We start from the raw sequence: 14,077 nt of genomic DNA, 5'->3' as shown, positions 1-14,077 counted from the left end.
ATTCATCGTTGTATCCTGATTTCTTCTGTCGAGCTTCTTCTTCATATATTATCTAACATTACTACTCACAGTCAGTTTATCGTGCTATCAAGTAATAACTTACATATCTTCTAGACGAACAGTGTCATGAAATTTCGAAATACATTAGCACGAATTCGTTAACGCACTATTTTTATTATTACGAATGTCGAATAACAAAAAAGTTAGAAAAGGCATATTTTAACGGTTTCTATACTTTCGCAAATCATCGAATGAAAGGTTCCTTACCTTATACGTCTTATTTTGCAGATATTTCCAAAGATTACATTTGTCAATCTAAACATTTTTCATCATTATAAAATCATTAATTCAAAATTATTATATTTCTTTCCATATGCGAAAAGAATGCTTCTCGTACCTCCGTGTCTCTTATTAGCAATGACATCCAACTTTTTTTCATTATTCGGAGAAAAACTAGACAACTATACAACTAGAAAACTATACAACGTGTTATTATCACTTAAAATCATAGAATATCACAAACTATGAGAATGTCTACAATTTTTACGGTTACACATGTTCCACTTCATAAACCTTACGGACCTTTTTGTCTTTCTTCTTTAACCCTTTCGCTTCGGCAGTCCAGTCCGCGGAAGTACTGTCACTGAACAGAAACGCGCGCCAGAAATGCCCACGGTGTGTGTGGTTGCTGTATAAACGTTTTCCTAAGTCTTAAATAACAACAATTCTTGTAAGAATCGTATATAGCAGTTCACTGTTGAGTGCCGAAACGTGCAGACGATTGTCTAGTGCTCTGTGAAGTTCGTAAAACAACACGTGTTGCCCATCCGTTCAAAGTGAACACAGCTAAGTGTTTCTTATCCTTTAGAGAAAAAGATCCTACACTCGTAAACTCTACCAGAATACTAGCCTCATAGTCATAGTCAATACATTCATTTTGAATTAACAAGCTCGATGATGGTCCAGGAATCACGACCAGGCAGGAGCAACTCCATAATTGCTCCGCGCTACCTCCCCCGTGGCAAAAGTGCAACAGATCCCCCTCGTACCAATGACGCCAAAAACTCCAAAAAGCGAAAAATAGAAGCATCAAAAATAAACACAAACGCCACTCAGAACGAACAGTCAACAAACCAAGTAACCACATACAATCGATACGCCATATTGGAATCCACAAACGACGCCATGGAAATTGCAGACCCACCAACAAACCAACACACCCAAAGAAATTCCCCTCCCCCACCAATATTTGCTGATGATGTCATCGACATACAAACGATGATTAATTCCATAGAGAGATATATCTCCAAAGAGGACTACAACCTAAAAACAAATGATAACAAAGTAGAAATCCTGCCGACAAACCCTGATGCATATAGAAGGCTCACCAAACTATTAAAGACCATGAACGCCAATTTCCACACATACCAGCTCAAACTCGAAAAACCTCTCCGAGTGGTTCTAGGCAACATCCACCACTCTGCAAACATAGATGAACTCAAATTCGAAATCTTAAAACACGGTAACGAAGTTATCAACGTTAGTAACATAAGGCACAGAGTCTCGAAAGACCCGTTATCCTTATTTTTTATCGACATAAAACAAAAGCCTAACAATAAGGAAATTTACAACATCAGTCGTCTAATGAACTCAATAGTAAAATTCGAACCACCGCTTGTTAAAAAAGAAATAGTGCAATGTAAAAGGTGCCAAAGGTACGATCACACGAAGAAATACTGCAACCATACCTTCCGCAGCGTTAAATGTGCAGGTACACGCCCCACTGATCAGTGCACTAAATCACTGGAAATCCCAGCGAAGTGCTTCCACTGTCAAGGTGACCATCCTATTAACTACAAAGGCTGCTCAGAATAAAAAGACCTTATATATAAATAAGTACTGACCCACTGACACTAACAAAATACCTGACCTTCATGACTTCTTCATAACAAAAATATCTCGCCAAGATACGTCGAAATCAACTCCTCGGCTGATCTCTCTTTTGATCATTCCCCCGTGATAGCAACAGTCAGTTCAACAATTATCAAGAATACACCTAATGGCTTTATCCATAACCAACTCACCAACTGGCAGCTCTTTAGAGAAGTCTTTATTCACTCAACTTCAGCCTTAACTTCACTAAGAACTAATGAAGATATCGAAGCAGCCACGGAATACTTAAACACGAGCATAATAAACGCCATCCGCTCCTCCACACCTACTAAGACTTCTATCAGCAAACGTGAATACATATTTAAAAAATAGCAGAAAAACGTAGACTAAGGAGAGTATGGCAGACCCATAGAACACCGGATGACAAACGCAAACTAAACAACGCAACTGAAAGCTAACCAAAATCACCAGAAATTATAAAAATGATTGTTTTCATAAATATCTCGCTAATTTGTCCCCCACAGCTGACTCCAACTACTCACTATGGAAACTCCAAGAAACTCACGTGCCCCCGGCAAATAATCCCTACAATCCGCCGTCCGCAAGGTGGATGGGCGCGCAGCCCTATAGAAATAGCCAACCTGTTTGCTAAATACTTGTCTAAAGTATTTAAACCCCATTCCACCAAAGCTGCCGCCGACATAACTGAATACCTGCACTCTCCTTTCCAAATGTTTCTTCCTATTGAACTCTTCACTTCTGCAGAGATTATAGAATCAGTCAATCGCCGAAATCAGTAAATCGTTAATTAGGTCCATTCCTGGTGCTTTATTGTTTTTTTGTTTTCACAATTATGTTTCTGATTTCTTGTGCTCTTGCTTTGGGTATGGTGTAGTGATCGTCAGTTGGTGTACTAGTGGTTAGCGCATCCTCGTCTCTATGACTATTGTGGTTGCTGTTGTTGATATTATGTGGGGTAAATGTGTTGCACAGGTGGTTGGAAAATTCTTCAGCTTGCTCTTCGTTGCTTCTTGCCCATGTGTTATTTGCTCTTCTGATTGCTGGTACCATTTTCATTGTCTTCTTTATTTTTTTTGTGGCTTTCCATAGGGAGCAGTTGTAGTTCTCGTGTGCAGATAGTGTGACTCTATGAACTTTGTAGACTGGTTGTTGTTGTGTTCTTTTATTTTGTTTTTTATTTCTTTTGCGAGTTTGTTTAGGTGTTTTTTGATTTCTTTTGTTCTGTGTTCTTGCCATTTTGCTTTCGCTTTTCTTTTTTCTCTAATTTTTTCGAGGATGTCTAGTGGAACTGTTTTTGTTTGTCTCTTGCTTGTTCCAGGTATAGTGGTTGCCCTTGCTGCTTTTTGGATAGTTTCTGCGAGTGTTGTTACTGCTTGATCGATGTGTTCAGGTGTTTTCAGTGGGATGTTGCAGCTGATTTTGCTCCCTATTATTTCTTTGAATGTTTGCCATTTGGTGGTTTTATTGCATAGCTTTTCTGTGCTGCTGTAAAGTATTGGCTTGTTTCTGTATGTAATTATTATAGGCGTATGGTCGGAGGTAAGCTCGAGGCTGGGTGCTATGTTTAGTTTATTTGCGTTTAGTCCCTTTGTAACTGCAAAGTGTAGCAGGTCAGGTATTTTGCTCAGGTCTGTCGGCCAGTATGTCGGTCTTCCTGTGGATAATATATTGAGGTTGTTATTTCTAATGTATTTTCCCAAGGTTCTGCCTCGAGGTGTGGTGATTCTTGATCCCTATAGTGTGTGCTTTGAGTTATAGTCTCCCGCTGCAATATACTTGTCACCTAAGTGTCGGAAGTAGTCTTCCCACATTAGCGTTGTGATTTTGTGTCGCGGCGGTATCTATACTGCAGACAACTGCAGTTGGTTGCTGTTAATCTGTACGGTAACGGTAGTTGTTTGTATATATTCCTTCCTGACCTGGCTGTGTAGGTGATGTTTAATATCCTTTTTTATTATTACTGCCGTCCCTCCGTGTGCTTCCCTGAGGGATGCTTGGTATCGTATATGGTCTAGTGCGGTATTTTTATGTAGCTTTTTATTGTGAGGTGTGTTTCTGAGACGAGTAGTATACCGATGTTATTGCTGTACAGGAATGTTTTAGTTTCTAGGGCCCTTTGTTGTAAGCCGTTAGAGTTCCAGGCTGCTATTTTACGCGTGTCTGTTTTTATTTTTTGCTCATCATGTTAGTAAGTAATTGTAACATGACTGTTATCTGCTGTGTTTGCTGTCTGAGGAGTTCGTTTTGTTCGCTTATCATTTTTGTGAGTATTTCGGTGTTTTTTATGGAATGTTTTATTAACTCTTTGATTTCTGTAGTGTCGTTGCTGTGGTTGTTCTGTTCTTGATAGTCTAACGGTGACGACCGGTTGACTACTTGCGCGTAGCTTCGGTTTCTAGCGGTGTTGGTGTTGGTGTTAGTGTGGTTATTGTTCCTTGCGTGCTGTGTTTTTGGTGTTGACGTAGGTTCTGTGTTGTCCTGTTGCGTGTGGAGATTGTTGTGTGTCCTGTTACGAAGCGGCGGAAAAAGTTTTCCTTGAAGTTGCTTTCTTACTAGACAGCCTTTGTAACTCGCTGGGTGATTTCCACCGCAATTGTAGCATTTTACGTCGTTTATTTTTCCCGTGTGTGGGCAGTTTGCTGTTAGGTGCTTTTCTGCTCATTTGACACACGCCGGGTTTCTGTTGCAGTAATTTTTAGTGTGTCCATATTGTTGACACCTCATGCATTGTGGTATGTCTTTTTTTGCCTGGGTGGCTCGACTGTGATTAGTGTGTTTAAGATTTTTTTTAATATCGAAAATTTCCTTGTTTTTATTTTTAGGTTCTGATTCTAATAAGAATAACGGTAATGGTTGCTTCGTATCGTACCTTGTAATATTGTTTATAGTTCTTGTTTGGTGGCCCATCTTTGCTAATTCGTCACTTAGTTTTTTTATGTTAATTTTTGGGTGCAGTCCTCTTATAACTACTTTGTAGCTCCTTTCCGTTTTGAGCTGGTACGTGTGGTATATGGCATTTTTCCCCTTAATTCTTTTATAACTTTTCTGTAATTTTCTGATGTGTTTGTTTGGATTTTTATTTGTTCTAGTTTTGTTTGTTTTATTGTGTAACTATCCTTTCCAACAATGTTGTTAAGTTGATCGATAAGCGGGCCTATTATTTGCGCCTCAACAAATATTGGTGGTGGTTTTGTGATGTGTGTTGATTAGGTTGTGGTGTTGCTTGTTGGGTCGTCGTCTGATTCTTCTGTTAGCGAGCTGAAGAAGTTTCTTAGCGGTAATTCTTGCAGCCATCGCTGGTGTTCCATATCTGGGTTGACTGTTATTTTTCTTTTTTTGTTATTGCTGGCTACCTTCCAGCTTTCGTCCTGTTGAGTTGTTGCTTTGTTGTTTTCCATGTCAACTTCTATTGTGGCTGAGCAGTCCTGTCCTTGGTTTGTTGGTTGACGTGTTTTTAATGTATCTGTTGTGTTGTGCATGTAATATTGTTCTTGTTTGTTTATAATTCTTATCGGTGGAATATTTTCCATAGTTGGTTTGCTAGTCTTCTTGATATAGCACACGGGTTTCCACCGTTTGGCTATAGGCGTAACCGTTCGTAGTTTTCTCTTTCCCACTTGCCGTACTTTCTCCGGAGCACTGTTTCGCACGCCCATTTAGCTCGGCTGCTCGGGCAGAACTGCGCGATAAGTTGACGTCGAGGGAAGCACCCGTAAACTGAGACTGACAATTATAATATAATCTTTGTTTTCGTCGATTCTACATAAATAGAGTCATCAAGCACGTGTTATGCATCTGACAAAACCCCTTTATCATCTGAACATGAACCATTAAAACCACAAAGTTTTTAGAACGAATACTCTACTCTTTCAATTATAAGACTATAAAAGCCATTTCCAATCTCCAGAAACCAATTCTTCTTGTATTATTCCTCAAAGAGTGAAATTTATTTTATTTTGCGGAATAATAACAATCCTTAACTCTTTACAATTAAAATACTGATATTTTCTACAAAGTTAAGCGAAATTTATCCTACGTAGTAAACACTTTCGAACTACCTTTGAGATATCAAAACTTATTTAAAAAAGAAAGACGAAAATCTCCGTAAGATTTATGACGTGGCACATGCATGATCGTAAAAATTGTAAACATTCTCGTCGAATATGATGTTCTATGATTTTACTTGATTATAATTCATAGCGGTTTACCACAGACGATTCATGATAGTTATTTACTATTTCGTTTTCTACAGGCAAAGGTGAAGAACAGGCGGCCGCCGCGGGCGTTCGAACTTTACATTTTCTTACATAGGATGCTCCGGAAGGTCATTAAAAACGAAATGTATGTCTTTGAAACTTGTGAGAAGTTGGATGTCATTGCTAAAATGTACGGAGGTACGAAAAGCAGGTTTTTCGCATATGGAAAGAAATATAATGGTTTTACAGAAAAATGTTTAGATTTACACATGCGGACTTTGGAAAGTCTACAAAATAATAAATAAAAGGATAGTGTTACATCCTGTGACTTTCTACACGAACCAGGCCTCACGCCGCGGGCAAGATCTCTGCCAGATGTCTACACACCCTTATTGCATACCCTCAATAATTTTAAGGACCTACCATAAATCTTAGCATTTTCATAGTTCAGGTCCTTCAGACCAAACAAGTATCTTTTCACTTCAAGTGTTACTTAAATTTATGGTCCACTCCGTGAAGGTACGGGAAATTTGGTTTTTCTCACGTACGGTGTCTCCCGCTAGCAATTTTCTCTTGGGGGAGACTAGAATCCTTCCTTGTCCACCAAGCTTTTTCTTATCCAATTAGAAGTAACGACTATTGCCCTCGCTTTCCTAGCCAAAATTACAATCCACCAACCCAATGGTCCCGTGCGCTAGACACATCCATCAATAGCTTTCCTCCACCACATTATCGAATCGACTGATTTTCCATCTCTAGATAAGTCAACATCTCTTGAATGCTTTTCCACCCTTAGATCCGTCATCTATTTAACTTATATCCATATGCACCGTGCGTAAATGTCTATGTCTATAAAGTTGTTGGAATAATGTGTATATTGTAACCTGTTACTTCAGTGTTATAATCAGTTCAACCACTTCGATTACCCTAAACGAAACAGGGGATCGAACACTACGTGGCGTCGATTATCCAATCGTAACGGGAATTTACGACTCCCGTTGGCACACTTCCTGGCGAACGCGTCTCTCCGCGAGCGGTCGAACAGATAGAAATCATTAAACTGTCTTTTCTCACCCCTTTGTTATTCGACATTCGTAATGATAAAAGAAGCGCGCTAACGAATTCGTGCTAACGCATTTCGAAATTTCGTGAAACTGTTCGCCTAGAAATTATGTAAATTACTACTTGGTTACGTGATAAGCTGACTGTGAGCGGTACTATCAAGTACTATATCAAGAAGAATCTCGACAGGAGAAGTCGGGATACAACGATAAATACAAGAATATTATTATTCAACACGTATATATCACATGGTGACCCCTTATATATGTAACCAGTGTCGAGAAGACACGTTCTTTCTATCAAAAATAGTGTAATATCGTGATATAATGTATTTACAAGGAGTGGACAATAGAGATGTTAATCAGACAGAAAAAGACGATTGTTGTTCAACCTGAACTATTCACGCCAAACGTACAGAAAACAGCGCAATCCACACTCTCTCGGCAACGCCACTCGCAACCTCCGTCTCCGCTCAACTCGCACTCTGCTCCTCGACTCGCACTCTGCTTTTCGACTAACGCTCTGGCCGTTGCCGCATTCTGTTGTCTTTTTCCTAGGCCCACTGCACACGTGTTCTGCAGGCGCTCGTGGCCAGGGTCACGTAGGTCTTTTCCACGAAACTATGCACTTGAAAAGACCGATGACACATTGATGGGCCCGACGACGCCTCGGCTCTCGCGACATTGTTCATAGTTCGCCCGATATTTCTTAGGCCTTTCCTCCACGATACTACAATAGATTCTTAATAATTTTATAACGAACAACGAGCGAAGGCTAATACATGATGAATGAATGATAACCTCGATAACATAGGTGAATGACAAGGTTATTGGAGGTGAGTGCCCCGAACATCAATTCCTACGTATACTATTTGCGACTTGTTATGTAATGTAACATTTCGTCCAGTTCTCACTGCCACGTCTGTTTCCTATTTCGTCGATGGTGTTATATATTTTAACGCCGACTGCTCAAAGAACTACAAGGTTTGTGAACCAGCAATTCAGAAACGAAAGTGGGCATTTAGAACTATCTTATTTTTCAATGAATTTTCAATGATGAATTATTGTTGTTATAGTATAATTATCTCTTAACTTTTGTTTGGTGGAAAAAGAAAGAAATTTTAATCATTACACGGAAAAATATTTATTTTCAGGGAACTGCTTTAATATAGAAATTATTAGTAGTAAATATTGTAATATCGGAATATATTAAAGGTGTAATTTTGTCCGATTAATTATAATTTATTAATAATGGATTGAAAATACAGATATTAGTGAGACAGAGAAACGATGTTTGATTAACAGGAAAACTAAATGCAACGCTCGTATTTACATCAAATAACTTGACAACTATTTGATAACTCTCTCTCTCTCTCTCACTAGCAACTCTAACACTCGACAACACTCGCAACTCAATTCTAACGACTCTATGCTTCGACGTCTCGATCAACTCTGACCCTCACCAATGCATTCCTGCTCGGTCGTGCTCGCTATTGCTCTCGTCCTCTCTCACACACACACACACACACACACACACACACACACACTTTTCGGCTCACATATTCTGGCCTCTCGATTGCCACTCCTTGAAATATGGAACCGTACTTCTGTTTTGACGCTGCTTATCTTTTCTCGCGTCACTGTTACTAGGCGCTCTTGGATGTAAACAATCCACAAAAAGACGACGTACACGGTGTTTTCTAATTTCAGCCGATCTCCAATCAAAGCTATTCTACGATATTACAATATTACTATTTTTCTCTATATAAATTATTTTGTTGTTTAGCATAACGTAAAGACATGCCGCAGAATTTTTATGTAGAAATCATCTTTAAACAAACACTTAAAGGTGATGTATTAACGTTCGCAGATGTTATTGTACTAGAAACATCGAGGAGTAAAGGTATTGTCATGTATGATAAATCAGAAACCGTGTGTATATAAATACATACATCCTTATTAAACAATGTCATAAATGAATTCATTTAGAAATGAAACGAGTGGAAAGACAAAATGAAAGGAATGATGAATCCCTGATTTATAAAATTCTATTTATATTGTTCTTGGTTCGAAGAGAAAACAGTGTAATAGTCAGTACACTAAACATAGTATTATCCTTAGCAAAATTATTATACCGGATGTTTTGGTGATCTGATGTACCCAGTACAACCTGAAATAACCGAAAATATATGTATTTATAAATGTTCCTATTTTTTTATACGAAGATACTTTTATACTCACCTTGATAATCGTTGTCGGGCTGTTGACTTAAACTCTTGTTTTAGAATAAATTTCCTAATTCCCATCAGGTAAGTTGCAACATACTTCTCCCAATTCATATCCCGTAAATCTAGTTTGACCATATCGCTGTCATTCAACATTTTCACCTTCCTGGCCAAGTCGGAACAGTTATCCTGTTGAAAAGTCCATTCGTTCAAGGTGAAATGCACTACCGATGTGAACAGTTTGTTGCTATTTTTTAGAAGTTTCATCATTCTAAAATATTATTTTTAATTATTATTGTAGATGAACACAAAGTTGTCCCAGAAAGATTGTCCTCGTTATTCAAGGATCGATAGAATACTCACATTGGTTTACTACCTCGGAGTCTTAAAAAGATATCTATGATGAACGCAGGCAAAATATACGGAATTACACTCAGAACGTTGTAAATATATCTATTAGTTATTATTGAACAACCCGGGTACCATAGCGTATCGTTCATCGGCGTTTCTATGCCACATTTCACCACGGCATCTTTCATCTGACCCCATCTTGCGAATTGAAATTGAAATAATTACATTTGTACAATTAATCGAATTACGCTTAAAGTAAAGTTTATTACTATCCGAGTATCTCAGGAAATATTATGCAATTAAATAAGCATTACATTACATCACTATCTTCCTAAATTATCGTACTGTGATCACAAATGGACTTTTATTTTCTACGTTTGTTTGCGCATTGTCTACATTCCTTAAATAAACTGAATTTTTTGGAATACTGTAACAATCGAATTACATCAATTGAAAAAGATTCGTAATAAATTTTACTTATAAGGGTTAGCGTTACTCGTGCAGTTGTAAACTTTAACTTCATGATCAGGATGTAGCGTGACATGCCATGCAATACATATTATCGTGTCGACTACGAAATCGACAGGCACTACATCCAATCTTGCATCTCTCCTACCTCGTATCGCTGTTGCACATCCTTTACTTACTAGCAGAATGACACCTGGTAACATTCAATTGGTTTAGAAATTATTTGTGATTTTCGATTATCAGATATGTAGCACTAAATAGATTGGAATGAATTTTCATAATTGTGAACAACAACAAACTTGAACTATAATAATGATGATCTGGTGGAAATCCTTTCATTTTAGATTAACAACAGATTAACTCCACCTTTCCGAAATGTGACGAGTATTGAACAATTACTATTGAAAAATATCTATGGAAGTACCTGTAAATGCAGAAGTACCCTGTATCCAACCAGGACATGGTTCTTCCAAAGAGGCACCAACTATGCTTGGCCTCACTATCGCAACTGGCAGATCTTTGCACTTGCTTGCTACAACCTGCTCTGCCAAATTCTTACTGAATGTATATGTGTTTGGATAAATTTCTAAAATCCTCTTTTCCATTACGTTAATCGACGTTTTGTCGAATTTGTCACATATATCTATCACGTCTGAAGGATTCAAGCTCGTGCTGCAAAGTCAATAACAAATGAACATATTCTTCGAACTATAATTACAAATATAATATTCGTAAACCATGGAGCAACGTTTTCATATAACTTATTCTTACGTATAAACTTTTTCCTCAATCTCATGTAGATTCGCATTACTAAAAGCTGTGCTGACGTGGACGAAGCTAATCGGATGCTTTAGTTCGCTCCAAAGCTCGATGACACGGGCGGTACCTTTTGTATTCACATTAACAGCCACGTGTAACGGTTCGTTGAATCTCACAGTGGCCGCGGAGTGAAACACTATGTTTACTTTCTCTAACAACAGATTTCTATCTTCTCGCGAAAGACCTAAATCTGGCAGACTCACGTCACCTTTCACGGGGTAAACTTTACTCAAAACTGAGGGATGTTTCGCTTTAATGTTATCGTAAATCTGAAAACGAGAATTCCAGAAATGACAGTCAATCAATTTGGCTCCTGACAGGCTTAAACATTGAAGGAATCAAGTATTATATACGAACGGGATCATCTGTGAGCTTCTTAAATCGTTGTTCTATCGTTTCGTTAGTTTTTGGGCGAATTAGTATAAAAATGGCTGCGATGCGTGGACACACGCGCATCAGTTTTTCCAGTAGACCTATTCCCACGAATCCGGTTGCTCCAGTCACAAGGATCCCACTACCAGAGTAGAATTCCTCGAGCGAATTCGTCTTATTCAATCCTTCATTGGTCCCATTTTCATTCGTTTCTTTATTGATTATATCCATGTCTCAGGATCTTCACACTTTCAGTTCCAATATTTACCATAGACTGGCATTCCCGACAGACAGTAATTGGAAACATTTTGTAAATAATATACCATATTAGTTATAATTGGGATTTTGTTATATATTACATTCTAAAGAAATCTACGTAATTCAACAATTATGGTTTCCTTATGCATGAATCAAGTAATTGCGTTAAGTTAACGATCCAGTGTAATGTACAAATATATTTCTATGTGGGGAAGTCGTTCATCAAATAAAGAGAAAAGTTAAAAGAGCTATGCGACGCTGCAAATACAATTTTTCATGCGGCTGTACATTAATTTGTATTATTGCATATTACTTCATAAAACGATATCTTAGTTGATGCTTTATTAATACTTAATCTTTATGTAGTTTTGTTTCACGTCTGCATTTTTTATTTTATGTGTATGCTTGTGAGTATTATAATATACCGTGATCAGAATTTGTGTGGAAAATGTGTGTGGTTCACGGGATACAGTATTCGCCCACATTTAGTAGCACCATGAGAATATGTAGTACGTGTGATTTTTCTGTCACAACTCGTGAATGCGTGCGTATTTGAAATCTGTGTAAACATATTTTATATGTGCTCTGTATTCATTATTTCTTCAGGAAGACAAAAAGAGGAAAATTTCCGATATGCTGTTATAGATTTCAATGAGTAAACAGGTTTAATCTATAATCGATTTTTTTTAGAAAATGTTGCGCAAGATGGTTTACGTCACCGAACGCGATGGTCTTCTCCTTTACGACTTGCACGAGGTAAGCTGTTGCGAACCTATCGTTCGTGTAAAAAAGAGCGCAGTTTTTATATTCTCTATTTTCATCTTATTTTAACTTCAGGAATGTACAATATTTTTATATTGTTATGATTGTGTATATTACATTGCATTACGTTCTACGTTATTTAGTTTTTGTAATTTGTTTTCTGCTTGATCTTTACAATATCAAGCCTTTTGTTTCAGAAGTTGCTGTTTTATAGAAATTTGATACGTTAAATATTGTACACACATATATATAGTATACGAGTGAAGAAAATTATTATTATTAAGTAATAACTAATAACAATTTATAAAAGCATTGAAAATAAAGCCTTTTTAATACTTGAATGTCTATGAAAGTATGTTTACGTTGTAATCCGAAGGGATATTCTGTCGCATGTAAATAATTAACAACTATATTTATAAAGAAAGTGATAAATAAAATAGGGTAAATATATGATATCACAATGTAGGATATTTTACTTGAACTTAATAACATAATTGCGTAATACATAATCTCCCCACTACCATTTCATAGTTTCTTTTATATAGAATCAATATTACATATGTATATTTCAGTTCATTTGCGTTTGTTTCAATTTAATTTCCTACAAACATTTACTATTTAAATTATAAAATGACTAAAATATCTCACATGATTAATATAGTCACCGCGGATCGTATTTCCTCCTTTCATAAACCCGAAAAGTCGAAGTAAGTTCTAACAATAACTTGTGAAAAACGATACTAAACTCAATATTTGCCAAAAAATAGCCAGTGTCTCATGCAACTATGACACGAAGGCGAATGTTCCGGTTACCTCTACTGACTGATTGTAAATTATTGACAAATCACAATAACGAACCATTTTACTACGTAAAATGTAAAATACAAAACAAAAATTTCAGAATTCAAAAACTTCATTTAAACTATTGTAGTAATTAATAACTCGATGATAGTTTTGATCTATATGACATCGGTAATGATGAATGACAGCTAATGGCAGACACAATTGAATACAGAATAATAAGAAATCGTCTGTTACCTGCTACTGTTTCCCAGACACGTCTTTCACTGTACTGTAACGATATTCGATGTGTCGCTATTCTAGATACTCGTACTTTTAATAACGTCACCCTACCACTGAAACTGGGTAATGTTATGCGTTGCTGATTCGAATAATATATTCATCTCGAAAACCTTTCGTGTTTATGAAAGTGTAAACAACACACCGGGCCGACTAAATTAAACATGCGAGATATTTTCGTCATTTTACGTTTGAAATAGCAATGACTCCTTGCATTTAGTAAAATAAACTGAAACATAGGCAAATAAACTAAAGTATTTGTAAGTAATATTATGTAATGGAGAGATTATGCATTTTCGCAATTATTTTATATATTATACTTTATATACTTTTTTTTATACGTGGAGCAATCCTCATGGACACTCCGCTGCTGCAGTAATCGCGTAACAGCAGAGTAGTGTCGGACTCCTACCGACTAAAACTCCATGATAGCCATCTTACGCGTGTGACAGGGGTGCTCCAGGAACCTCTTATGAATTAACTTCTGTTGCACCCCTTTCTCGCGTCCTCTTGTTCGAGCCAATCCTAGTACCTCCTGGGGGGGGGGTCATTGCCCCTAACGATGTCGCTC

The 14,077-nt window shown here is 37.3% G+C and overlaps 1 protein-coding gene across 1 annotated transcript; it reads right to left on the bottom strand.

Moving 5' to 3' along the window:
* Nucleotides 1-9,100: 9,100 nt before the first annotated feature.
* LOC117240723 (putative fatty acyl-CoA reductase CG5065) lies at nucleotides 9,101-11,680 on the bottom strand. Its single transcript, XM_033506755.1, has 7 exons — nucleotides 11,392-11,680; nucleotides 10,987-11,303; nucleotides 10,640-10,887; nucleotides 10,225-10,408; nucleotides 9,760-9,945; nucleotides 9,413-9,667; nucleotides 9,101-9,341 (listed from the first exon to the last, which is right to left on the bottom strand). Exons 1-7 carry the CDS (start codon nucleotides 11,635-11,637, stop codon nucleotides 9,263-9,265), a joined length of 1,515 nt encoding a protein of 504 aa, XP_033362646.1. The 5' UTR covers nucleotides 11,638-11,680; the 3' UTR covers nucleotides 9,101-9,262.
* Between the last annotated feature and the right edge of the window lie 2,397 nt (nucleotides 11,681-14,077).

The sequence above is a fragment of the Bombus vosnesenskii genome, unplaced genomic scaffold (genome assembly GCF_011952255.1).
Source record: "Bombus vosnesenskii isolate JDL3184/JDL3185 unplaced genomic scaffold, Bvos_JDL3184-5_v1.1 scf7180000014854, whole genome shotgun sequence".
In the NCBI taxonomy this organism is placed as follows: domain Eukaryota; kingdom Metazoa; phylum Arthropoda; class Insecta; order Hymenoptera; family Apidae; genus Bombus; species Bombus vosnesenskii.
This window is presented reverse-complemented; position numbering and strand designations above follow the sequence as displayed.

Excerpts from the sequence above, each read along its gene's own strand:
- LOC117240723 (XM_033506755.1), bottom strand. The coding sequence starts at position 11,637 with ATGGATATAATCAATAAAGAAACGAATGAAAATGGGACCAATGAAGGA. Across the intron at positions 10,409-10,639 it reads GGGTACTTCTGCATTTACAG|GTGTCATTCTGCTAGTAAGT; the intron begins GTACTTCCATAG and ends GAATGTTACCAG. Across the intron at positions 9,946-10,224 it reads AGTAACGCTAACCCTTATAA|ATGGGGTCAGATGAAAGATG; the intron begins GTAAAATTTATT and ends TCAATTCGCAAG.